The sequence below is a fragment of the Schistocerca americana genome, chromosome 4 (genome assembly GCF_021461395.2).
Source record: "Schistocerca americana isolate TAMUIC-IGC-003095 chromosome 4, iqSchAmer2.1, whole genome shotgun sequence".
NCBI classification, from domain to species: Eukaryota; Metazoa; Arthropoda; class Insecta; order Orthoptera; family Acrididae; genus Schistocerca; species Schistocerca americana.
Genome location: NC_060122.1, coordinates 821,815,069 through 821,841,618, shown reverse-complemented (window position 1 = coordinate 821,841,618; position 26,550 = coordinate 821,815,069). Strand labels below are relative to the sequence as shown.

General features: G+C 45.9%; 1 protein-coding gene across 1 annotated transcript in view; it reads right to left on the bottom strand.

The window, feature by feature from the left end:
- LOC124613014 overlaps positions 1-26,550 on the bottom strand; it is a 252,827-nt gene that overhangs the window by 28,149 nt on the left and 198,128 nt on the right. The window contains exon 10 of the mRNA XM_047141567.1: positions 10,157-10,535. Within this exon, the coding sequence (XP_046997523.1) occupies positions 10,157-10,535 (379 nt within the window). The remainder of the gene's footprint in view (positions 1-10,156; positions 10,536-26,550) is intronic.

The following is a 26,550-nucleotide window of genomic DNA, read 5'->3' as shown; positions in this document are numbered from 1 at the left end:
GATGTTTGCTAGGTCGGAGACGCTCAACTAGAGACTTTATAGTCTCATTGTGGATCAGCCAATATTGTCTAACATTCTGTGTTTCTCAAATTTCCTTTAATGTACTTTGAGCCGTGGTCGTCTCGGATCGATCCCATTGTGTCAAAGTAATTGATCTCGACGTGGCAAAGATCTCTGGGTAGCGTGCCTCGCGAACTTTGCCTTTGGTCACAGGAGGGCAGTGCGGTCGAAGTAGCTGAGTCTTCCACCAGAAGGAGGCTCTGACAGTCAGTGTTTATACAGTAAGTGTCACTCTGCTATTTCCTGTACTGTGTTTCGCCAGTTCGTGAAGTGGCTGAAGAATCAACACACATCAGAAAAAGTTTTGCGTCACCTCGGTTCCAAGAACTCGTGAAGATAGACGTTGACTGTGAATGTTCTATCACAGACACACTACCTTTGACTGTTCACTAAACCCGCCAAAAGATCTAAACAACCATGTGTGAGCAGCGCGTATTAGATGGAGGAGGTCCGACAGCCGATCAGTTCCAGTCATTCCACCAGGAAGGAGGTACACGGCTGGTGTTGTCTGTAGTTCAACCGTTCTATCGGATCCGCATTGTTACTTTGTGCCAGGAAGGGCTCTCAACAAAGGAAGTGTCCAGGCGTACCGGAGTGCACCAAAGCGATGTTGTTCGGACATGGAGGAGATACAGAGAGACAGGAACTGTCGATGACATGCCTCGCTCAGGCTGCCCAAGGGCTACTACTGCAGTGGATGACCGCTACCTACGGATTATGGCTCAGAAAAACCCTGACAGCAACACCACCATGTTGAATAATGCTTTTCGTGCAGCCATACGACGTCGTGTTACGACTTAAACTGTGAGCAATACGCTGCATGATGCGCAACTTCACTCCCGACGTCTGTGGCGAGGTCCATCTTTGCAACCACGACACCATGCAGCGCGGTACAGATGGGCCCAACAACATGCCGAATGGACCGCTCAGGACTGGCATCACGTTCTCTTCGCCGATGAGTGTCGTATCTGCCTTCAACCAGACAATCGTCGGACATGTGTTTCTAGGCAAACCGGTCAGGCTGAACGCTTTAGACACACTGTCCAGCGAGTGCAGCAAGGTGGAGGTTTCCTGGTACGCCGTTGGTGGTCATGGAAGGCTCCGTAACGGCTGTACGATACGTTAATGCCATCGTCCGACCGATAGTGCAACCATATCGGCAGCGTAGTAGCGAGGCGTTCGTCTTCATGTACGACAATTCGCGACTCATCTTGTGAATGACTTCCTTCAGGATAACGGCATCGCTCGACTTGAGTGGCCAGCATGTTCTCCAGACATTAACCCTATCGAACGTGCCTGGGATAGATTGAAATGGGCTGTTTATGGACGACGTGACCCACCAACCACTCTGAGGGATCTGCGCCGAATCGCCCGCATCTCGTGGTCGTGCGGTAGCGTTCTCGCTTCCCACGCCCGGGTTCCCGGGTTCGATTCCCGGCGGGGTCAAGGATTTTCTCTGCCTCGTGATGGCTGGGTGTTGTGTGCTGTCCTTAGGTTAGTTAGGTTTAAGTAGTTCTAAGTTCTAGGGGACTTATGACCACAGCAGTTGAGTCCCATAGTGCTCAGAGCCATTTTCTGCGTCGAATCGCCGTTGAGGAGTGAGACAATCTGGACCGACAGTGCCTTGATGAACTTGTGGATAATATGCCACGACGAATACAGGCATGCATGAATGCAAGAGGACGTGCTACTGGGTATTAGAGGTACCGGTGTGTACAGCAATCTGAACCACCACCTCTGAAGGTCTCGCTGTATGGTGGTACAACATGCAATGTATTGTTTTCATGAGCAATAAAAAGGGCAGAAATGATGTTTATGTTGATCTCTATTCCAATTTTCTGTACAGGTTCCGCAACTCTCGGAACCAATGTGACGCAAAACTTTTTTTGATGTGTATATTTGTATCCGTTCCGTCGAGGGTGATTTGGCTACAATTACTTTCACTTGAAAAGATGTATCACTCGCACAATTTCCGCGTTGTAAAATATACATCTTATATTTGTCAGTGTATTAGCTGTAACCTTGTCAAAAAAGGAAGAAGACAATTTTTTGTGTTCACGTTAAGTGACTTTCAATTCAATAAAATTATTTTTGTATGTTAATTTCACCACTATAAATTTTGGTTCAATTGAGATTCAAGTTAATTTGCAAGAAGTTGAGGCTTAATGTTCTATCATATAAGATTTGGTGTAAATAAAAGTAAACATAATACTATCATCTTTCTCTTTAATTTTGGAAAAGGCATATAATTTTATCTGTTGCACTATTTGGTTATTGTAACATGTCAGATTTCCTTGCAACACGTCTCTGGGTTAAAATAAATATCTTATGAAAGTTTTAAATTTGTTTTCTGGGCTATCAGACCTCACCACTCCCGAGCTCTTGCTTATCTTGCCTAATAATTAACTGGGTGCATGTTCGTTAGCTACATTTGTTATGCCTGATCTAAGTACGTGCTCTACCTCGTCAGAAGTATCCGGATATCTGTTAGTGGACGTGAGTACAGGCTGTGCTCACTCTACACACTTACGATGACTTGTTGAGCTCTGTTGGGAACACTCTGAATCAAGTGTCTGAATGTCTGTGGAAGAATGGCAGCCCATACTCCTCGGCGAGCCAAAACTAGAAAGGTAGCGATGTTGGATGCTGGCGTCTGGCACAAAGTCGACGCAGTAACTAACCCGTAAGGTACTGAACGTTATTTTCCGCAAATTGTTGCCTCATACATGTTGCTTTCTGACAGGGTGCATTGTCGTGCTGATACAAAACAATCAGTGTCTGTGAAGTGATCCACTACTGTACGCACTACACGATACTGTAAAGTGTGTTCATATTCTTCTGCTGTTGGCGCTTTCTTAAGCGCAATGAGATGAGCGCACTCTAACTACGAAAAAAAAACCGTACACATTAACACCACCTCCTCCGTACATTAGCGCTGGCACTGCACACGATGGCAGTTGACGTTCTCCACGCATCCGCCGAAACCATCCCTTGCATCGGATTGCCACAGAGTGAGGCGTGATTCATCATTGCAAATGGGTCGTTCCCAGCCATCCGCTGTCCACTGGCGTTGCCCTTTACACCACCTCAAGCGTCGCTTTGCGCTGACTACAGAAATGTTTGGGATTTGATGAGTTGCTCGACCATCGTACCCCATTCTTTTTAACTCCTTACGCACAGTCATTGTGCTATCTGGACTCCTGGTAGTACTTTGGAACTCACAAGTCATTCATTTGCTGATTTCATGCGATCTTCTGTAACCAACCTCCGCAATGCTTGACGGACCCTCATGAGGTGTGCCGGCTCTTGGTTTAGATGTGGTTTTTCCTTTCTGCTTCCAGTTGACAGTAGCGTCATTAACAGTCGACTTGAGCAGCTTTAAAAGGGTTGCAATGACCCCGATAGATCACTCACTAGTCGACCTTCGAAGGCACTAAAGTCTCCTAACCGGCTCATTCTGCTGTTACTGCTTTTGTACTGACAACACAGTATTCCCAACCTAGTTTCATAATGTCGGGCTCAACTCTCGTGATAGTTATTGATTGGTCAATTCCACATTACAAGTGGGTGCCGGATATTTTTGATCACATAATGCATGTCGCTGGAACTGCTCATCACAGTAGTGGTGCACACTGGACTCGCATTTGGGAGGACGACAGTTCAAACCCATGTCCGGGCCCCCTGGTTTAGGTTTTCCATGTTTTCTCTAAATTGCTTCAGGCAAATACCAGGATGCTTCCTTTGAAAGGGCATGGTTGATTTCCTTCCCTCATCCAGTGGGGTCGAAGACCTCGCTGTTTGGTCCCATCCTCCAAAACAACCAAACAACTAGTAGTTGTTCAATTATGGGGGTATTAACGCTGTTTTTCGCTGTTCCAATATAAACTTTATCACAACTGCAAGGAATTTTATACACCCCAGGGGCTACAGAAGGGTGTCGTGCGGCTTTCGGGAATCGTAAACATCCAGTGCTCGACTAGGTGGCTCTAAAGATTATTTCAGCTTGAAACTTGGCGAGAACTTTTCCATTACGATCAGTGAAATTGTGGATAAATTGAAGAAAAACATTCCCAGCCGACTGCTGTTGCACGGTTTCGGACACTTTTCTTAGCGTATCCATTTGTTGCGGCCACATGTAATAAGCGTTGCTTCACGCAGTGGAGAATGGCAGAACAAAGGCACGCCAGCGACCAAGGCGTTGCGAAATATGCATGCACAGATAGCCTTGCTGACAGCAACAGTCTACCAACAGACTGACGCAAGGACGCACACAGGCCGAGAGCCGAGCAAAGACTGGAGAGTGCTGAGTAAGAGGCAGTGAGGCCAGCACGCTAAGTTACGCTGCAATATACTGCGGGAGTAATAACAAAAAGCTACCACCGAGGGTAAAAACCGTCCTCCTGCAGGATATAAATAGTGGAGCGCAGGCAGCAACAGACATAAGCCATTACGAAGCAGTTCGTATCTAAGGACGGACGTGGTCCGTGTCCAAATGTTCAATCTTCGTAGGTGACGATTCCGGAAATCTGTTCCAGCTCGCAGGAGTCATCCGTTCGCCGTCAGATGTCAGCTTCAGCTCTGGAGGTCGGTCCGAGTTCGGTCGGCACCGTGGCTGACTAACCACAGCGAGAACTTCCAGCAGGACCGGCTGCAGCGCAGTCTTGGTCACAGGCGTCGCCGGGGACTGACGCCCGGACCTCACGGCAACCCGGCAACCACCACGGCGCGTGGTCCGTCCGTGACGGGACCTCGCGACTGACGGCTTCCCAGCCGCCGGTGCAGCGGGCGAAGGCAGCTGACCTCACGGCGTCGAGTTCGCCTCAACCACAGGGCTCCTGGCTTCAGCGGAGCACTGGTGGCCTGAGGCCCCCGAGTGCGATCAGCGGCGCGCGTTGCACGCATTGTCGGAGAATCTGCACAGCAGCAGCCAGGCGGAGGGATCCGCAGGGCTGGGCAGCGGCGACGAGGGAGAAATTGTAAAGGAAGTTCAATACATAATTGTAAAACTCCACGCCGTCTCAGTCTTTGGTTCAAAATGGTCCAAATGGCTCTGAGCACTATGGGACTTAACTGCTGAGGTCATCAGTCCCCTAGAACTTAGAACTACTTAAACCTAACTAACGTAAGGACCTCAACTCATCCATGCCAGAGGCAGGATTCGAATCTGCGACCGTAGTGGTCGCGCGGTTCCAGACTGTAGCGCCTAGAACCGCTCGGCCACTCCAGCCGGCCCTCAGCCTTTGGCGCAGCCACTGTGTCTGCTGTTAACAAGTGGTGAAGAAGTTGTAACAAGTACTCGTAACACATTTCTCGTAAAAGCTGTTCGGAAATGATTTAGTTCCTCTTGCAAATAAACTGTTGTTGTTGTTGTTGTGGTCTTCAGTCCTGAGACTGGTTTGATGCAGCTCTCCATGCTACTCTATCCTGTGCAAGCTTTTTCTTCTCCCAGTACCTACTGCAACCTACATCCTTCTGAATCTCTTTAGTGTATTCATCTCTTGGTCTCCCTCTACGATTTTTACCCTCCACGCTGCCCTCCAATACTAAATTGGTGATCCCTTGATGCCTCAGAACATGTCCTACCAACCGATCCCTTCTTCTGGTCAAGTTGTGCCACAAACTTCTCTTCTCCCCAATCCTATTCAATACTTCCTCATTAGTTATGTGATCTACCCATCTAATCTTCAGCATTCTTCTGTAGCACCACATTTCGAAAGCTTCTATTCTCTTCTTGTCCAAACTATTTATCGTCCATGTTTCACTTCCATACATGGCTACACTCCATACAAATACTTTCAGAAATGACTTCCTGACACTTAAATCAATACTGGATGTTATCAAATTTCTCTTCTTCAGAAACGCTTTCCTTGCCATTGCCAGCCTACATTTTATATCCTCTCTACTTCGACCATCATCAGTTATTTTGCTCCCCAAATAGCAAAACTCCTTTACTACTTTAAGTGCCTCATTTCCTAATCTAATTCCCTCAGCATCACCCGACTTAATTAGACTACATTCCATTATCCTTGTTTTGCTTTTGTTGATGTTCATCTTATATCCTCCTTTCAAGACACTGTCCATTCCATTCAACTGCTCTTCCAAGTCCTTTGCTGTCTCTGACAGAATTACAATGTCATCGGCGAACCTCAAAGTTTTTATTTCTTCTCCATGAATTTTAATACCTACTCCAAATTTTTCTTTTGTTTCCTTTACTGCTTGCTCAATATACAGATTGAACAACATCGGGGAGAGGCTACAACCCTGTCTTACTCCCTTCCCAACCACTGCTTCCCTTTCATGTCCCTCGACTCTTATAACTGCCATCTGGTTTCTGTACAAATTGTAAATAGCCTTTCGCTCCCTGTATTTTACCCCTGCCACCTTTAGAATTTGAAAGAGAGTATTCCAGTCAACATTGTCAAAAGCTTTCTCTAAGTCTACAAATGCTAGAAACGTAGGTTTGCCTTTCCTTAATCTTTCTTCTAAGATAAGTCGTAAGGTCAGTATTGCCTCACGTGTTCCAGTGTTTCTACGGAATCCAAACTGATCTTCCCCGAGGTTGCCTTCTACTAGTTTTTCCATTCGTCTGTAAAGAATTCGTGTTAGTATTTTGCAGCTGTGACTTATTAAGCTGATAGTTCGGTAATTTTCACATCTGTCAACACCTGCTTTCTTTGGGATTGGAATTATTATGTTCTTCTTGAAGTCTGAGGGTATTTCGCCTGTTTCATACATCTTGCTCACCAGATGGTAGAGTTTTGTCAGGACTGGCTCTCCCACGGCCGTCAGTAGTTCCAATGGAATATTGTCTACTCCGGGGGCCTTGTTTCGACTCAGGTCTTTCAGTGCTCTGTCAAACTCTTCACGCAGTATCATATCTCCCATTTCATCTTCATCTACATCCTCTTCCATTTCCATAATATTGTCCTCAAGTACATCGCCCTTGTATAGACCCTCTATATACTCCTTCCACCTTTCTGCTTTCCCTTCTTTGCTTAGAACTGGGTTTCCATCTGAGCTCTTGATATTCATACAAGTCGTTCTCTTATCTCCAAAGGTATCTTTAATTTTCCTGTAGGCGGTATCTATCTTACCCCTAGTGAGATAGGCCTCTACATCCTTACATTTGTCCTCTAGCCATCCCTGCTTAGCCATTTTGCACTTCCTTTCGATCTCATTTTTGAGACGTTTGTATTCCTTTTTGCCTGTTTCACTTACTGCATTTTTATATTTTCTCCTTTCATCAATTAAATTCAGTATTTCTTCTGTTACCCAAGGATTTCTACTAGCCCTCGTCTTTTTACCTACTTGATCCTCTGCTGCCTTCACTACTTCATCCCTCAAAGCTACCCATTCTTCTTCTACTGTATTTATTTCCCCCATTCCTGTCAATTGCTCCCTTATGCTCTCCCTGAATCTCTGTACAACCTCTGGTTCTTTTAGTTTATCCAGGTCCCATCTCCTTAAATTCCCACCTTTTTGCAGTTTCTTCAGTTTTAATCTACAGGTCATAACCAATAGATTGTGGTCAGAGTCCACATCTGCCCCTGGAAATGTCTTACAATTTAAAACCTGGTTCCTAAATCTCTGTCTTACCATTATATAACCTATCTGATACCTTTTAGTATCTCCAGGGTTCTTCCATGTATACAACCTTCTTTCATGATTCTTAAACCAAGTGTTAGTTATGATTATGTTGTGCTCTGTGCAAAATTCTACAAGGCGGCTTCCTCTTTCATTTCTGTCCCCCAATCCATATTCACCTACTATGTTTCCTTCTCTCCCTTTTCCTACACTCGAATTCCAGTCACCCATGACTATTAAATTTTCGTCTCCCTTCACAATCTGAATAATTTCTTTTATTTCATCATACATTTCTTCAATTTCTTCGTCATCTGCAGAGCTAGTTGGCATATAAACTTGTACTACTGTAGTAGGTGTGGGCTTCGTATCTATCTTGGCCACAATAATGCGTTCACTATGCTGTTTGTAGTAGCTTACCCGCATTCCTATTTTCCTATTCATTATTAAACCTACTCCTGCATTACCCCTATTTGATTTTGTGTTTATAACCCTGTAGTCACCTGACCAGAAGTCTTGTTCCTCCTGCCATCGAACTTCACTAATTCCCACTATATCTAACTTCAACCTATCCATTTCCCTTTTTAAATTTTCTAACCTACCTGCCCGATTAAGGGATCTGACATTCCACGCTCCGATCCGTAGAACGCCAGTTTTCTTTCTCCTGATAACGACATCCTCTTGAGTAGTCCCCGCCCGGAGATCCGAATGGGGGACTATTTTACCTCCGGAATATTTTACCCAAGAGGACGCCATCATCATTTAATCATACAGTAAAGCTGCATGCCCTCGGGAAAAATTACGGCTGTAGTTTCCCCTTGCTTTCAGCCGTTCGCAGTACCAGCACAGCAAGGCCGTTTTGGTTATTGTTACAAGGCCAGATCAGTCAATGATCCAGACTGTTGCCCTTGCAACTACTGAAAAGGCTGCTGCCCCTCTTCAGGAACCACACGTTTGTCTGGCCTCTCAACAGCTACCCCTCCGTTGTGGTTGCACCTACGGTACGGCTATCTGTATCGCTGAGGCACGCAAGCCTCCCCACCAACGGCAAGGTCCATGGTTCATGGGGGGGGCAAATAAACTAGCTCACAGATTTTATTACTTCTATCCAGCAATGTATTAATGGCATCTCTTTGTTCTGCCTGGGATGACAATTCGATTCCTTATGGGCTGAGCTCCCTTGACCGACCCATTCTGCTGCTACTGACAAGGGAACCTCCCCATCGCACCCCCCTCAGATTTAGTTATAAGTTGGCACAGTGGACAGGCCTTGAAAAACTGAACACAGATCAATCGAGAAAACAAGAAGAAGTTGTGTCTAACTATGAAAAAAATAAGCAAAATATACAAACTGAGTAGCCCATGCCAAGTTAGACAACATCAAGGATAGTGTAAGCTCAGGAGCGCCGTGGTCCCGTGGTTAGCGTGAGCAGCTATGGAACGAGAGATCCTTGGTTCGATTCTTCTCTCGAGTGAAAAATTTAATTTTTGGTTTCCAGACAACTATCAAAGTTCAGGCACTCATGCATAATCAACTTCGCTCTCCAAAATTCCAGGACATGTTCGGATTTTCTTGGAAATATGCAGGATTTGACGGTCTACACACGGAAAAATTTGAAAACGTTAAAAACATATGTTTTGACAGAGCACAGGGAAAACTGTGGGACTGTGAAACTGTTGCATTCATTTGTTGCAGTTTATGTGACAACTCTTATGTATTCATCACTTTTTTGGTAGTGATTATCACATCCACAAGAAAACCTAAATCGGGAAAGGTAGAAGAATCTTTTTACCCATTCGCCAAGTATAAAAGTTAGGTGGGTCGATGACATATTCCTGTCATGTGACGCACATGCCGTCACCAGTGTCGTATAGAATATATCAGACGTGTTTTCCTGTGGAGGAATCGGTTGACCTATGACCTTGCGATCAAATTTTTTCGGTTCCCATTGGAGAGGCACGTCCTTTCGTCTACTAATCGCACGGTTTTTCGGTGCGGTCGCAAAACACAGACACTAAACTTATTACAGTGAACAGAGACGTCAATGAACGAACGGATAGATCATAACTTTGCGAAAATAAACTTTTCACTCGACGGAAGACTAGAACCAAGGACCTCTCATTCCGCAGCTGCTCACCCTAACCACGGGACCACGGCGCTCCTGAGCTAACAGTATCCTTGATGTTGCCCATTTTGCACATGGACTACTCGGTTTGTATATTTTGCTTATTTTTTTCATAGTTCGACACAACTTCTTCCTGTTTTCTCGATTGATCTGTGTTCAGTTTTTCAAGGCTTATCCACTGTGCCAACTTATAACTAAATCTGAGGGGGGTGCGATGGGGAGGTTCCCTTGTGGGTCTCTGCTGACGACAGAAATCTGCTCGCCTCATTTTATGCTGGCGGGTCTGCCTCTGCTGACAACCTCTGGCCAGTCCTGGAGGGTCCGGATACTTCTGACGGGGCAGTGTAGCTGTTGCCTGTACGGAGCTGCCAGCCAGTGCCGGAGCTTACGTGTCGGTGGCCTGCCTGTGGAGAGGATGTTGGTGCGGGGGCGGCGCGCGCGCGGCCACCAGGGTGCGCGCCTGCCGCTGCTGCTGCTCGGCGCGCTCGCGGTCGCGCAGCATGCGGCGCTGCTCCGCCTCCTGGAAGAAGCGCGCGTTGGCGCGGTCGTGCAGCAGCTCGGTCGAGCTGACGGCGTTGCGCAGCGGGCCGCCCGGGTCGCCGCCGCCCCCCGCCGCCGGGTCCTCGCCGCCCAGCTCGGGCGCCGACAGCGACATGGGCGGCGCCACGCTCTCCTCCCGCTCCAGCACCGCGGCCGCCGCCGCCGCCCCCGCCGCCGCCCTCACCAGCCGCTCCTCGCTGTCGCGCGGCGTCCGCTGCTCCTTCTGACCTGCCGCATTCACCGTTACTGTCAGAACCGTAAACTGAAAAACCGCCCTGAAACAAAACGTGTCAAAAATATTCTGCACCACGTTCCCATCTGTAATCGTGAGTGGGATGGGAGCCGTCATTGAAAGAATAAGCCTCGTAAAACTGAAGTAGACACACTCATGGGAAATTAAAAAAAAAAAAAATACACGTACAAACACAAAAGCAAAATCCTTGCTAGGAGTATTAATAAAATGTTGATATAAGGATATTTCGGCGTTTTTTTCCAAAAAATATCGATATATACCGGCGATTGGTTTGACCAGTGTACCAGTATACCGATATCAAAATGGTAATATCGAGTACCAATATATACTGGGTGATGAAAAAGTCAGTATAAATTTGAAAACTGAGTAAATTACGGAATAATGTAGATAGGAGGTACAAATTGACACACATGCTTGGAATGGCATGGGCTTTTATTAGAACAAAAAAAAAATACAAAAATGTCCGACAGATGGCGCTTCATCTGATCAGAATGGCAATAATTAGCATAACAAAGTAAGACAAAGCAAAGATGATGTTCTTTACAGGAAATGCTCAATATGTCCACCATCATTCCACAACAATAGCTCTAGTCGAGGAATAATGTTGTGAACAGCACTGTAAAGCATGTCCGGAGTTATGGTGAGGCATTGGCGTCGGATGTTGTCTTTCAGCATCCCTAGAGATATGTCGGTCGATCACGATACGCTTGCGACTTCAGGTAAGCCCAAAGCCAATAATCGCACGTACTGAGGTCTGGGGACTTAGGAGGCCAAGCGTGACGAAAGTGGCGGCTGAGCACACGATCATCACCAAACGACGCGCGCAAGAGATCTTTCACGCGTCTAGCAATATGGGGTGGAGCGCCATCCTGCATAAACATCGTACGTTCCAGCAGGTGTTTATCAGCCAGGCTGGGAATGATGCGATTCTGTAACATATCGGCGCACCTCTCACCCGTCACGGTAGCAGTTTTGCTGTCTAGCGCCATCTGTCGGACATTTTGTGAAGTTTTTTTTTTTGTTGTTCTAATAAAACCCCATGTCATTCTAAACATGTGTGTCAAATTTTACCTCTCTATCTACATTATTCCGTTGTTTATTAAGTTTTCAAATTTATACTGACTTTTTGATCACCCGGTGTATATATATATATATATATATATATATATATATATATATATATATATATATATATATATATATCTCAAGTTGTGCTTTTGAAATTGTGGTAGAACATAATTTTACTTTCACTGCGAGAAGGAGTCTACTACTTTTCGAGCTTTCATCACGTCCAGTCTTTCTTCAAATGGTTCAAATGGCTCTGAGCACTATGGGACTTAACATATGAGATCATCAGTCCCCTAGAACTTAGATCTACTTAAACCTAACTAACCCAAGGACATCACATTGCCGGCCGTGGTAGCCGAACGGTCCTTAGGTTAGTTAGGTTTAAGTAGTTCTAAGTTCTAGGGGACTCATAACCTCAGATGTTAAGTCCCATAGTGCTCAGAGCCATTTTTTGAACATCACACACATCCATGCCCGAGGCACGATACGAACCTGCGACGGTAGCGGTCGCGCGGTACCACACTGAAGCGCCTAGAACTCCACTGTTTCTCTTTGACTGTGTGAAGAAAGTACAGATGGCACAAAGAAGATATCCGATCTGCAGAAACACCACACCAGTTGCGTTCATCTAGATTTACATCTACATGGATACTCTGCAAATCACACTTAACTGCCTGGCAGTTTTACAACAATTCTCTATTATTCCTCTCTCGAACGGCGCGCCGAAAAGAACGAACACCTAATATCTTTCCATGCGAGCTCTGATTCCCTTATTTTATCGTGATGATCGTTTCTCCCTATGTAAGTGGACGTCAATAAAATATTTTCGCATTCGGAGGAGAAAGTTGGTGACTGAAATGTCAAGAGAAGATTCAGCCGCAACGAAAAACGGATTTGTTGTTAATTGTTAAAAAACAATTTTTGACGCTACTAGTGTGCTGTTTCTTCACCTTAGCATTTTTCAAAATCAGCCGCTGAAACTGATGAACAAAAATCTAAATGACAAGACTGATGTTTGCGGTAGGTGCAGACCTATGAGGGCAAATGCTAACGTGATCGGCGCACTTCGCTACCAACAGAAACTGCAACGTTTAACTTCACCGCAGAATTTTGACACTACGACTGCTAGATTGTTGGAAGAAAAAAAAGTACAGGGAAATCGCCATGAAGTGTTCCAGATAAATCCGATGTGTGACGAAATCGAACGACGTACCCATCGGACACCTTTTATTGTGCCACTTACATGTAGTTAGCATTGTTAGCGAAATGACTCTCGCTAAGCCTGAAAGTGCATCGTTTTCCTTTCAATCCACGTTGTAAGCGGCATACGCTGGCTGCTATCTTGTTGATGAACGGAATATATACACTCCTGGAAATGGAAAAAAGAACACATTGACACCGGTGTGTCAGACCCACCATACTTGCTCCGGACACTGCGAGAGGGCTGTACAAGCAATGATCACACGCACGGCACAGCGGACACACCAGGAACCGCGGTGTTGGCCGTCGAATGGCGCTAGCTGCGCAGCATTTGTGCACCGCCGCCGTCAGTGTCAGCCAGTTTGCCGTGGCATACGGAGCTCCATCGCAGTCTTTAACACTGGTAGCATGCCGCGACAGCGTGGACGTGAACCGTATGTGCAGTTGACGGACTTTGAGCGAGGGCGTATAGTGGGCATGCGGGAGGCCGGGTGGACGTACCGCCGAATTGCTCAACACGTGGGGCGTGAGGTCTCCACAGTACATCGATGTTGTCGCCAGTGGTCGGCGGAAGGTGCACGTGCCCGTCGACCAGGGACCGGACCGCAGCGACGCACGGGTGCACGCCAAGACCGTAGGATCCTACGCAGTGCCGTAGGGGACCGCACCGCCACTTCCCAGCAAATTAGGGACACTGTTGCTCCTGGGGTATCGGCGAGGACCATTCGCAACCGTCTCCATGAAGCTGGGCTACGGTCCCGCACACCGTTAGGCCGTCTTCCGCTCACGCCCCAACATCGTGCAGCCCGCCTCCAGTGGTGTCGCGACAGGCGTGAATGGAGGGACGAATGGAGACGTGTCGTCTTCAGCGATGAGAGTCGCTTCTGCCTTGGTGCCAATGATGGTCGTATACGTGTTTGGCGCCGTGCAGGTGAGTGCCACAATCAGGACTGCATACGACCGAGGCACACAGGGCCAACACCCGGCATCATGGTGTGGGGAGCGATCTCCTACACTGGCCGTACACCACTGGTGATCGTCGAGGGGACACTGAATAGTGCACGGTACATCCAAACCGTCATCGAACCCATCGTTCTACCATTCCTAGACCGGCAAGGGAACTTGCTGTTCCAACAGGACAATGCACGTCCGCATGTATCCCGTGCCACCCAACGTGCTCTAGAAGGTGTAAGTCAGCTACCCTGGCCAGCAAGATCTCCGGATCTGTCCCCCATTGAGCATGTTTGGGACTGGATGAAGCGTCGTCTCACGCGGTCTGCACGTCCAGCACGAACGCTGGTCCAACTGAGGCGCCAGGTGGAAATGGCATGGCAAGCCGTTCCACAGGACTACATCCAGCATCTCTACGATCGTCTCCATGGGAGAATAGCAGCCTGCATTGCTGCGAAAGGTGGATATACACTGTACTAGTGCCGACATTGTGCATGCTCTGCTGCCTGTGTCTATGTGCCTCTGGTTCTGTCAGTGTAATCATGTGATGTATCTGACCCCAGGAATGTGTCAATAAAGTTTCCCCTTCCTGGGACAATGAATTCACGGTGTTCTTATTTCAATTTCCAGGAGTGTAGTAATAAATCAATACTTAAATACACTGCTCTAAAACTGGCAGTGTATTTACAATGTGCAGCTGATATTTTTTTGGCTGGAATGTCGATATATTTCCGTTGTCATACCGATAATGTTTGCGATATGTCGAGGTAATTTTTAAATACCGATATATCGGGTTCCCGATATTTTTATAAGTACCAACAGTCCTAGTCCTTACCCGTGACGTAAAAACCAGCACCTGACTAACACGCTACTCTGTAGCAGAATGTGCACAGATTTGAAACTTCCTGGCAGATTAAAACTGTGGGCCAGGGGCCGATGCCTTTCGTGTGCTGCTGTTCTGCTGACTGAGCTATCCGAGCACAACTAAGCATCCACCCTCACAGCATTACTAAATCGCCACATCTCTCCTACCTTCCAAACTTCACAGTTCTGCTGCATACCTTGCGTGACCAGCAATTGCGGAAGAACAGATAACACGCACAAATGGTTTGGTCACAACCTAGAGAATTGATTCTAGAGGCCAACTGAAAACAGTCCCTAGACCGTGGCTAAGCCATTTATCTCCACTGACTTTTTTTCCCAGGATTTAAACTTCCTTCTAGCATTGCAAGTGCCGCAAGGGAAGAAGAGTAGTGTGAAGTTTGTACTGTAGAAGAGAGGTACTGGCGGAATTAAAGCTGTGAGGATGAGTGCTTCATAGTGCTTGCATAGCTCTGTCGGTAGAGCGTTTGCCCGCAAATGACAAAGGTCCTGCGTTTGAACCCCAATCCGGCAGACATTTTTTAATATGCCAGGAACTCTGCTTCAGTACGGAGTTGCTCCAGCCTGTGCAGTCTAACTTGCTCGGAACATCCTTAGCATGCTGTCCAAAACATTGTCAAGAGGTTGCTGCTGAAATCTTCGACGGTGGCCGCCCTGAAGTGGTCCAGTGCGTGAGCAGGGTCCTGCGAGGGCGCTCTGGGAGTGTCACTGCTCCCAGGCGTGCTCCGTCGGTTTTACATTAGCAGATACCGCAGGCTGTTCCATTCGGTTGCTCCCTGCGTCCCAGTGGCAGGTGTTCATTAGATGCGCGCAGTGTTTTTGTACATTATTCTCTTGGAACGTCCGCCTGCTTAGCTGGGTGGTAACATGTTCGCCTCCCGTGCAAGCGGGCCCAGCCTCCATTTCACCACCAGCGATGAAGGGTGAAGCTCTGACAATGCCAGCCACTCGTACTGGCGAAACGTCAATAAAATCATCAGACGAACGTCGGCCCAAGAACCCGAGACAGAAGCCAATAGGCAGTTTGTCAAGTATGAAATGCATGTGTTGAAAATGAAATGTCGTGTGGCGAGGGCCTCCCGGCGGGTACACCCGATCGCCTGGCGCAGGTCTTTTGAGGTGAAGCCGCTTCGGCGACTTGCGCGTCGACGAGGATGAAATGATGAGGATGAAGACGACACAAACACCCAGTTCCTGTTCCATTAAGTTTCGGGTGTGCAGCCGCAAGAATTCTCCTTCTTCCTCTTCTAATATTTCTTACATTGGACAAACAACTCGTACTGTCCAAGAAAGACGCACAGAACACCGGAGTTACACACGACTTTTACAACCTAACAAGTCGGCACTGGCAGAGCACTGTATTGACACTGGTCACAGTATGTTGTGTGACAACGTCGAAATTTTGGCAACTACATCGTCTTTTTGGGACTCGATAGTGAGTGAGGCAACTGAAATTCGCTTGACGACGAATTTAATTAACAGAGATAGTGGTTTCAATCTTGATAAATCATGGAATCCGGCACTTGCTGTAATAAACTCACAAAGGCGTCGTCACACTGCAGCTCACAATGATATATCGACATGCCAACACAGATCGACTGCGGAGCCATAGATGTAACTCGCGCATCGTGCACATCTCTGCCGCTGACCAACGTCTCTGGTGCATTTGCATCTGTGGCCGCATGCACAGTTGCGCGGTACACGAGTATAAAAGGACGAAGCGAGCACTGGCGCGGCCATCCAGCAGAAAGCCCATTCCCGCCTCCGCCTCCTGAAACTCCTGTCTGGCCGGACATAGGGATTGCATCCTTCTACCATTCTCCACACCTACAAATCCCTCATCCGTCCTATCCTCTGTTACGCAAGCGTTGCCTGGATCTCCGCCCCCACCCGCTTTTACAAGGCCCTCCAAATCCTTGAACACCATGTGCTCCGCCCTGCCTTCCGTATCCGCCTTCCTTCCCCCACACGGCTCCTGTATGAACTGATCCCCTTCCCCCACCTCCTCCTGTTCCTCCAACATCCCCTCCGCATCCTTTACATTGTCCGCAGGCTTGATCCCCCCCACCCTCTGGTTTCCTCCTTCCTCTCCACCCCCCGCCCGTTGCCGCGCCTCTATCGCTGTATCCCTCCCTCTCTCCACCTCCACACCCTCCATCTCCTTCATCAGGGCAATTTCCAACGCCTCCCCCTCCCGGATGACGAACTTCGCCGTGACATCTACCCTTCCTTCCAACTATAACCTGGCCTCGTTCCCCCCCCCCCCCCACCTCCCCAGGGCTCCCTTTTTTCCTCTTCCCTCCTTCTCCCAGAGCGGATTTTCCTCCTTCCCCCCCCCCCCTCCCCTGAGACCCTGCACCGCATACTTGCCTCTTTCCTTCTCACATCCCTCCCTACCCGGCCCTCTTCAGCGCGCCCTCCCCTTATCTCCCCCATCTTTCCTTCTTCCAGTCTCCCTCATCTCCTTGCGCCTGGCAGATCCTCTGTTTTGATCATCGTCAGTGTATGTTCTATGTCTTTCGGCTGAAGAGCAGTGCATATGCTGCTGCCAGCCCAACCCAATGGGGAATTGAAATACAATAAAGAAAAAAAAAAAAAAAAAAAACTGGAGCGGCAGTCTTGCGGCTCACTCTGAAGATGGCTGAATGTTATACAGCCGAAATATTAGGAGGAGAATTCTTGCGGCTGCACACCCGAAACAATGGAACAGTCTTTGCGCCGCTAAAACCTGAAGATTCACACCCAGTTCCTGAGCACAGAAAATCTCCGACCCAGCCGGGAATTGAACCCGACCACCCCCCCCCCCCCCCCCCCCCGGCACAGCAAGCCAGCGCACTGTCCACTCAGCTACGGTGGCAGACGTGCAAAGGTGAATAGGCAGTTGGTGGCAGACATGTAAAAGTGAATAGGCAGTTGCACACATAAATAATGTACAGGTGGTCCTGAAATGAAACCTTCACTCTTTATCAAATTGCACGGTATAATGAGACGTGCTGACATATTAAAATTGGCTGCTGCGTTCGCCACAGAGTTTTAGTATGTCACGGCATGTCAGGCACTGCAGCTGTCTAGGGTTAACACATCGTAAAGGCGAAAAATAAACGCAAAATGAAACAGAAAGTGTAAAATTCAAATTTCAGTAAAACAGCTACTTTATAAACGCTAAACACGCATCGCACAAACTTGAATGAAAAGCAGCTGTAGAGAGGGCAGTGTCCCGTGCACACGCGCAGTGGCCCGTGCCATTTTCCGCGTGATTCAGCTGTTCCCGGACTTGGCACAGACAGGCGAGCTGCCCGCTCATGCCGCGGACAGCCCCGCGTCGGCAGCACGTGACTCACCCAAGCTGTCCAGCCCCCCTCCCCCCGGCCTTGGCTGTGTCCGTTGCTTTCGTGCTCGCTAGCGATCTTTCGCTTGACCGAGGGCCCGGGGCTGTATTTCTAAGGCAGAACCGAGCGAGGTGGCGCAATGATTAGTTCACTGTACTCTCAGTGTGGAGGTCGGTGGTTCAAATCCGTGTTCAGTCATCCGGATTTAGATTTTGTGCGAGTGCCCTAAATCGCTTTAGGCAAATGCCAGGGTGAGTCCTACGGAAGGGCACAGCCGATTTCTTTTCCACATGCTTCCCTAGTAATATGAAGCTTGTGCTCTGTATTTAATGAGCTCCTTGTCGATGGTACTTCAGTCGAACAGTAAGAGTAATATGTCGTGTTTGCCCAAGGACTCTTCGAGGAACTGGGCATTTTAACTGATCCTTACAATACGTATATTCTCATATGAAATTCGTCATAAATAACCAACCACAATTTGATAATAACAGTGGTGTACACGCCTACAACAGTAGAGGGAAAAAATGACATTTATTACCCACTGTGAAAGCTATCAGTGGCTGAGAAAGGACTTCAATACCCAGCAATAAAATTTTTTGATCATTTGCCCAACAACATAAAATGTCTCACAGGTAGCGAAGCAAGTTTTAAATTTAATTTAAAATCATTTATTCTGGACAACTCCTCCTATTCCACTGACAAACTTCTAGTTAAAAACTGAGAGCCAGTAAAAGAAAATTGTTTTTAACTGTGGGTGCATAATTAGGAACAAAATGACAATGTGTTCATTAATGTTAACAGGAATCGTGTATACATATACTGTCTGCTGACACATTCCTCATCATTTCGATAAAAGAATCGTTCAAATGATCTATAGAATATTCAACTAACTAATTAACTAAGTAATTTTCCTTCAAGGCGCATCCCATGAAGACCCAGTTACTTCACACATGGAGCCCACGAGCCCTGAAGTAACTGATTATAGTCTACACGTGTGGCATTTCGGAGTGCTTATACAGGCCCCAAAAACACGCGTAGCAATTCCGATGAAACTGCACCGTGTAATTTGTGACGTTTGACGTGGCAACACTGCACTCTGCGACATTGTTTGACGCAGAAGTGTGTTTCCGCGCGTCGCTTTGGCTGGAGCTCAGTGTTCAGTGTTTAATGACAATGTACGGCTATTCGGTCGACGAGCGCGTTTCTTGTGAAACAATATTGGATTGCTAGTTCCATTAAGGAAAGTCAGTGGTTGTTTCATACAAAAGTTAGTGAACGAGATGGTGAGCAGTGGAGCAGTGTTGCATCTTCACGGCGAGGGACGGACGCTATTATCGGAAAAAAAGAGACTGACGTGAAACATCGATTTCCAGCCTCTCCTGCGAAGCCTGTTCGACGTTTATCTCATGAATGTGCAATGTCACGGAGCACATGCCACAGAGCCGCGAAGAAAGCCAGCATGTATCCATACAGATTTACAGTTGTTCAGGAACTGAATATCAAATGACAAAGATAAATGCTTCATATTTTACCGTTGGTTTCAGCAGTCAGAAGCTTGGAATACTGCAGTACACATGGTTCAGTAACGAGGCGTGGTTCCACCTCTCTGGCTACGTAATCTCTCAGAATACACGTTTGTTGCGTAATGAAAATCCACATGCACTGGTCGAGCAAACCCTGCATTCACAAAACATTGATATGTTCTGTATAATATCACAGCGTCACGTCATCGGACCGATTTACAAGTGCAGTTTACATCGAAATGTTTCGGGAATTTGCGAACCAGTTGGGCGATGAAGAACTTACCCCTGGCTGGTACCAACAGCATGGCGCCACGTGCCACACATCTCGAGTGACCATGGCTGAGATCGAATAATTTTTTTTTCCAATACAGTGAGTTCCAAAGCACTGTGGCGCCCAAGGTCACTTGATTTAAAGCCACCTTACTTTTTCCTCTGGGTGGCCTAAAAGGGAAGGTCTACAGCAACAAACCACACAACTGGGACGATTTACGAGAGAACATCATCCGTGAAATCCAGGCAGTGATACCAGAGGTGTGGCAACAACATTCGAGAATCTGCAGCGTCGTGTTCAATTGTGTTTACAAGTCGAGGGCGGTTACTTCCAGTAACTTTTGTGATTCACGTTTTTTTCCGCATGAATAAGGTATGGTATGTTCATTTCATTTCGTGATTTTTATGTAAAGCCTTTAAGTGCAATTTTAGTAAATGTTTGTTTGTGGGGCCTCTCTCAAGTGGGACACCGTGTACCTGGCGTCGAATCTCTTTTCCTTCAATCAATGATAATCCTCTCTCCAAAATCGGGACTGAGAGACTGACAGGTGTCAGAGTCCGAGAAGACTACTTATAGGCCACATACTAACTAAATATACAACTAAAGCATAAAAGAAAAAAAGTGGGAGGGCAATATAATGATACAAAATTGTTGAGAAACACTGCAATGGGAACCGTTATTGAGAGAGTAAAAGGAAGAACAAATAGTAATTTTCTTTACTAGGTTCTGTACAGCTAGGGAAACTGGCAATTCACTGGTGACGACATGTAAGAACAAATTGTAAATTTCAAGGGCAAACTTGAATATCATTTAGTCACTCCAGATAGTGTACATGTGCTCACGGTACAAAAATATGTATCAGTCATATGTACGTACTATCCAGACTCCGTGTACATATTCCTGATATATACGGAAGTACTGTGAGTATGCTCTTGAAATCCATGTGATATTTCTGTCAATGACACAGTTATGAAAAAATACCGAAAATTAGCAGACAGTATCCAGAATGTGATTTTCACTCTGCAGCGGAGTGTGCGCTGATATGAAACTTCCTGGCAGATTAAAACTGTGTGCCCGACCGAGACTCGAACTCGGGACCTTTGCCTTTCGCGGGTAAGTGCTCTACCATCTGAGCTACCGAAGCACGACTCACGCCCAGTACTCACAGCTTTACTTCTGCCAGTATCTCGTCTCCTACCTTCCAAACTTTACAGAAGCTCTCCTGCGAACCTTGCAGAAATAGCACTCCTGAAAGAAAGGATATTGCGGAGATATGGCTCATCCACAGCCTGGGGGATGTTTCCAGAATGAGATTTTCACTCTGCAGCGGAGTGTGCGCTGATATGAAACTTGAGCACTTGCCCGTGAAAGGCAAAGGTCCCGAGTTCGAGTCTCGGTCGGGCACACAGTTTTAATCTGCCAGGAAGTTTCATTAGCAGACAGTGTGTACGATGAAGACTTCTGTCTAGTTGGTACAGTCTGTACAGATACAGTCACTTCATTTAATAAATTTGTTTAGGAAAGTCACTTGGCAGAGACTGTGTTAATTCCACATGGTACTGCTAATTTTTAAAATGTTACTGATTTTTTATCGCAGTAGAATAAGACTAATAAATTGTTAAGGATTCATTAGCCTTGTGTTCCACGTTTGGTAAATCTTATGTCGTTGGCTTTATGGCTGTTTACTTTGCTGTGGCAGGACAGGCTAGCACATGAGCTAATTTGTCATTTCCTCTCGGAAACAGTGAGTCCAGTTATGAAAATAGGCACCAACGGCCGCAAGGGCAGCGTTCAAACAACTCGTCACTCCATTACTGTTCTCCAATGATTACATTTTCGCTGGAGGAGCTACGCTTTGCTGGCAGGCCAATGTCCAGCTCTCTCAATGAGCCATCGGAGTTGGGTAATTGCTTCTCCACGTAGTTAAAAGAATTTATGAAAGATCTGCCACTGTAAGGGAGTGAGTGCACTGACGCCCTTCACAAGGACGATCATAGACGGTCGCCTACAAGCGTCAAATTGTAGCTCACAAGATACAGAGCTTACAACTGGCAAGCAGCCTGCGTGACGTCATGATCCCCGAACACCAGGCCCACGAGAAGGACAGGCCGCGGCGCGTACGTCACGAAGGTAGTCTTCAACTCGCTCGCTCGCTCAGCTCAGCAGATAAAATGCGTTTCTAAACCTGTTAACTCGCAGCTGGGCGTGTAAGTACTAACGAGAATTGCATCTTCCATTGGAATCTGCTATTATGAAGACTTACTGATTAAAAGTACTACAGCAAAATTTTATTTACGATCAATACTCGATATAAACTGTATAACAGCTTGATAATAGCAGCCGGCCGGAGTGCCCGAGCGGTTAAAGGCGCTACAGTCTGGATCCGCACGACCGCTACGGTCGCAGGTTCGAATCCTGCCTCGGGCATGGATGTGTGTGATGTCCTTAGGTTAGTTAGGTTTAAGTAGTTCTAAGTTCTAGGGGACTTATGACCACAGCAGTTGAGTCCCATAGTGCTCAGAGCCATTTGAACCATTTGATAATAGCTTTTAGTCTCTTCTGCTTAACGGTACTCATTACATGCTGGAAGTGGTGCCTTATGTAACTGATAATCATTTTAGCATGATTTTATTTTATTGTGCGCCAGTACAGCCGTAACAAATTATAAGTAGGCCCATGGACTTCCCAACATTATAAGACTAATAAGAGTAAGATTCCATAATAGCGGATCCAAGTAGAAGATTCGGTTTTAGTTGGTACGGACACGCCTAGTTACGAGTTAACAGGTGTAGAAACGTAGTTTGTCTGCTGATTTGAGCGAGTGAGCGAGCGCAAGACTACCTTCGTGACGTACGCGCCGCGGCCTGTCTTTCTCGTGGGCCTCTCGGCCCGAACCACACCGAAGAGCACTACGTGAAATGCCGCTGTAAAGCCCGTCTCGCTAGGAGTAAGAGTGCAGTTGACTGTCGGCTAGCACGGAGAATGGACAGCTAGTTCGCGTACTGAATCTCTCACGTCGTGTCATATTCAGCACGGCAGTTAGCATCAGACTCGCTGGACTGTGTGAGTGGCACACGCGCAAACGATTTGCAACAAAACTATTCTGTAAAATAATTTTACTCCCTCGCGTCTCATAGCCTCATTCGTCAGCTTCATGATGAACTGCCTATCAATTCGTTAATGGCCGTAATTACTTTGATATTTCGTCATTAAGTAACCTACTACATGAAATCGAATAGATTCCAATGAAGAATAGAGGTCAATATGAGCTTGCATTTGTTGCATGCTAGATTGCTGCATCTGAAATATAGCAAACATATTGAATTATTCTTTCAACTTCATAGGAGCTCTCTATCCAATCTCAAGAAAGTGGACTGTATGTAGCGCACCAACTCCGACAGCAGGTGCAAATGATAAATCAAGAACTAAATATTCAGAACAGCCTTTGTATCTTATAAACTGTTTAAGATATCCAAACAAGATTTTGGGAAATGACAGTTTGCCAAGAGAAATGTATTTTTCCATTTGGTAAATGTGCAAAACTTCTTATTTACTATGTGTGATATACAAGTAACTGTAGATTCGACGAAATAGTTCACTGGTGAATGGCTGGCTGTCAGTGTCCAGTAGGCACAATATTATGACAAGCGACCACATTACCTTTACCAGTTGGACTGATGAATCATTAGGACACCTGACGATCGCAATGCGGTTACTTGTCCATATATTGCGTCTGTCAGGCAATGACATCTGGCCATTCACCCATGAATAATTTTGCCATGAATTACGCTGGGAGAAGTTGAAGAAACACAACTATAGGTTTGTTCAAGGGAACTGAGCGTAAAACAGGTCAATAATTTATGAAAAACTCCATTCTCAGTACAAAAGTAAACGTGTAATTTCTTCACTTATGGTACTGAAAAAACGTAACAATTCTTTTTGCACCATCTATTAATGTCCATAAAAATTACATTATTCCATTGAAAAACGTCTTTGGTTACTTGATTAACGTGACAGATAGGGAAGTTGCTTACTCATATAACGAAGTGCTACCTCTTTGTGTGCTAATTTGCTAGAATCTCGTTTCGATATTTCAAACTCTTTAAGATATAGATATAAGGCATGTTATGAATATTTCATTTTGGCTTTATCGTCTGCTTGCATGAATGGAAATAAGTGTGCTACATACAATCCATTTTCTCAAGATTTGAAACAGAATACGTATACTCCCAAGTTGAACCGCTTGCATTCGATAATGCAGACACGGGACAACTCCGTGCGCTCTTTAAAAGAGCCACCAACCGGGCGGTGAGCGCGCCATAGCGAATTGCACGAGTCTTTCTGCGGAAACAATGTCACTGAACCTGTATAAATACATTAAAACAAAAAGTGTGCTTTCATTCAAATATATTTACTTAAGCACTACAACACAAAACTTTTCATTTTGTGATATGTTTTGAAACTCTTCAGGATAGAGAGTTTCCAAACAAGTAGGCGAAGACATGGAAGCGTTAGCCTCCTGTGAGGAATATTTCGGCACGGATTAAACATAGAGGCATGGCAGTTTGATAATACAATAAGGCATTGATTGTTCGAAATAATTAGGGATGGATGCGTACAGATAATCATATTATACCAGTTCTGACAGGAATATGAAACAAAAAAGCACTGAAATTAACATTAAAATTTACATATACCCTTTTATAACACATTTTACAAATAACACAGGGAACTGGCTAGTTTGAAAAGTTCAAAATGGCTTTTAAAATTGGACTAGCATTTAGGAAAAGAAGCAAAAAAGTTGTTTTTGTTTCTGAGCTGAGACTCCTTTATTGTCACTATCTTTTAACGTTTTAATGACAGCATGTGGACAGCATCACATTCTTATTGTAGTCCTAAGACCCCCACAGCACAACAGATTAAATTTTGTCGTGTAACTGAGTAGCGTGCTGAGAAACGTGTATAGCCTTGTACTCAATATGATGGAGTCGATGGAATTGTTACGTTGTCCTTTTGTATAAAGCAAAGGAGGCTCTCATAAGTCCTCCTTGCTTACCAGTGCTTCTTCTGTCTCTTTAAATGTAAAATCGCCATTTTTGTACCTCAAAGTTGACTGTCAACAATAATGTTAGGACTGGGTTAAAGTGAGTTATTATCTTATTGAACATGTACCTTAATCTTTTTACCTTAATCTTCACTAATTATCTGTACAGATTAATTTCATGTTACAGCGGCTTAATTCCACTGGGAAGCGAAAGTTTGGTGACGATTACACCCCATTAGCGTGCTATCGTTTGCATATTTCCATCTTTCCTGTTAGAACCTCCAATCTAAACTATTTTATGTATGAAGTTTGGTTGTTCTTGCTGTACACTGCAAGATATTTTGTCGTATTGTACTGAATATTAACACTATCCGCCATCACCTAACTCATCGCATTCCTACAGCGATATCTGCGCCTGTTTCCATCATAATAGGAAATTGAACAGGCAACAAAGTGCAGGTTCAGGTTCAGTGAAGAGTTTCGTTTGAATCCAATCCTAACTGCAAACTAACATGTTTTGTTTTTTTACTCTCACTGTACCCTCCGTGATTTATCGCACCTCTGAATCATTAGTATTCTGAGGTAAAATACAGTGTGTCGATCTTCTGGCTCAAATAATTATTTCATTGTCCGTCAGTACATGATAGCCAGGGTCATCAGCATTGCATTGAGGCCAGAGTTGACTATTTCCAGGAAGTGCAGTGGCGGTGGTTAGCATACTGGGCTTGCTTTCAGGAGGTTGATGGTTCAGATACTTGACTGACTATCCAGATTTAGGTTTTCTGTGACATAGTTAAGTTGCTAAGGGGAACGCCAGGATGGTTCCTTAGAAATGGCACGCCTGATTTCCTTCCATAATCCGAGCTTGTACTTCGTTTCTTCAAAATGGTTAAAATGGCTCTGGGCACTATGGGACTTAACATCTACGGTCATCAGTCCCCTAGAACGTAGAACTACTTAAACCTAACTAACCTAAGCACATCACACAACACCCAGTCATCACGAGGCAGAGAAAATCCCTCACCCCGGCGGGAATCGAACCCTTGAACCCGGGCGCGGGAAGCGAGAACGCAACCTCACGACCACGAGCTGCGGACTTTGGTTTCTAATGACCTCACTGTCGATGGGAGATTAAACTCTAATGTCCTTGCTACCTTTTTGAATACTTTCCTGTTTGCATTCTTATGCAGAATATTCTTTAATTAGTCCAGCCAGTTAGGATATAAATTAGCTGTTTGGGGGTTCTTCAAGTGCAGGGATGAACTCGTCTCAAGGAGGAGCTTTGAGTAATGTCTACATCCTACACCCCAGTTCCCTGCCATTTAAAATATTTTTCCCGTTCAAGTTTCTATCATTACTGACACGTCCATTTGCAAATTTTGTAATGGATCATTTTAATGTCCAATATTTTTGCATTTCCAGCCCATTTGCCCGTGCTAAGCTTGACCCATTAGCACCTTTCTTCAGCTGGTCTATCAATTTCAAATTCATTAAAAGCACTAACAACAATGTGTTTACATTTTAGTCGCCAATGCGAATGGCACGATAACAGCTCAACTTGTCACTACAGCATTGCATCTGTGTGGTGAAGCTAAGGAAGCAGCAGTCATTCTCCATCACTCGCTGTCCACGTGAGGGTTAGGTCTCGCTTTCACGTGGACAAACAGACGCCAATTTAGACTCAAAAGGCGCGTGGCCCCTTCCGCGCTGCTACGGAAATGT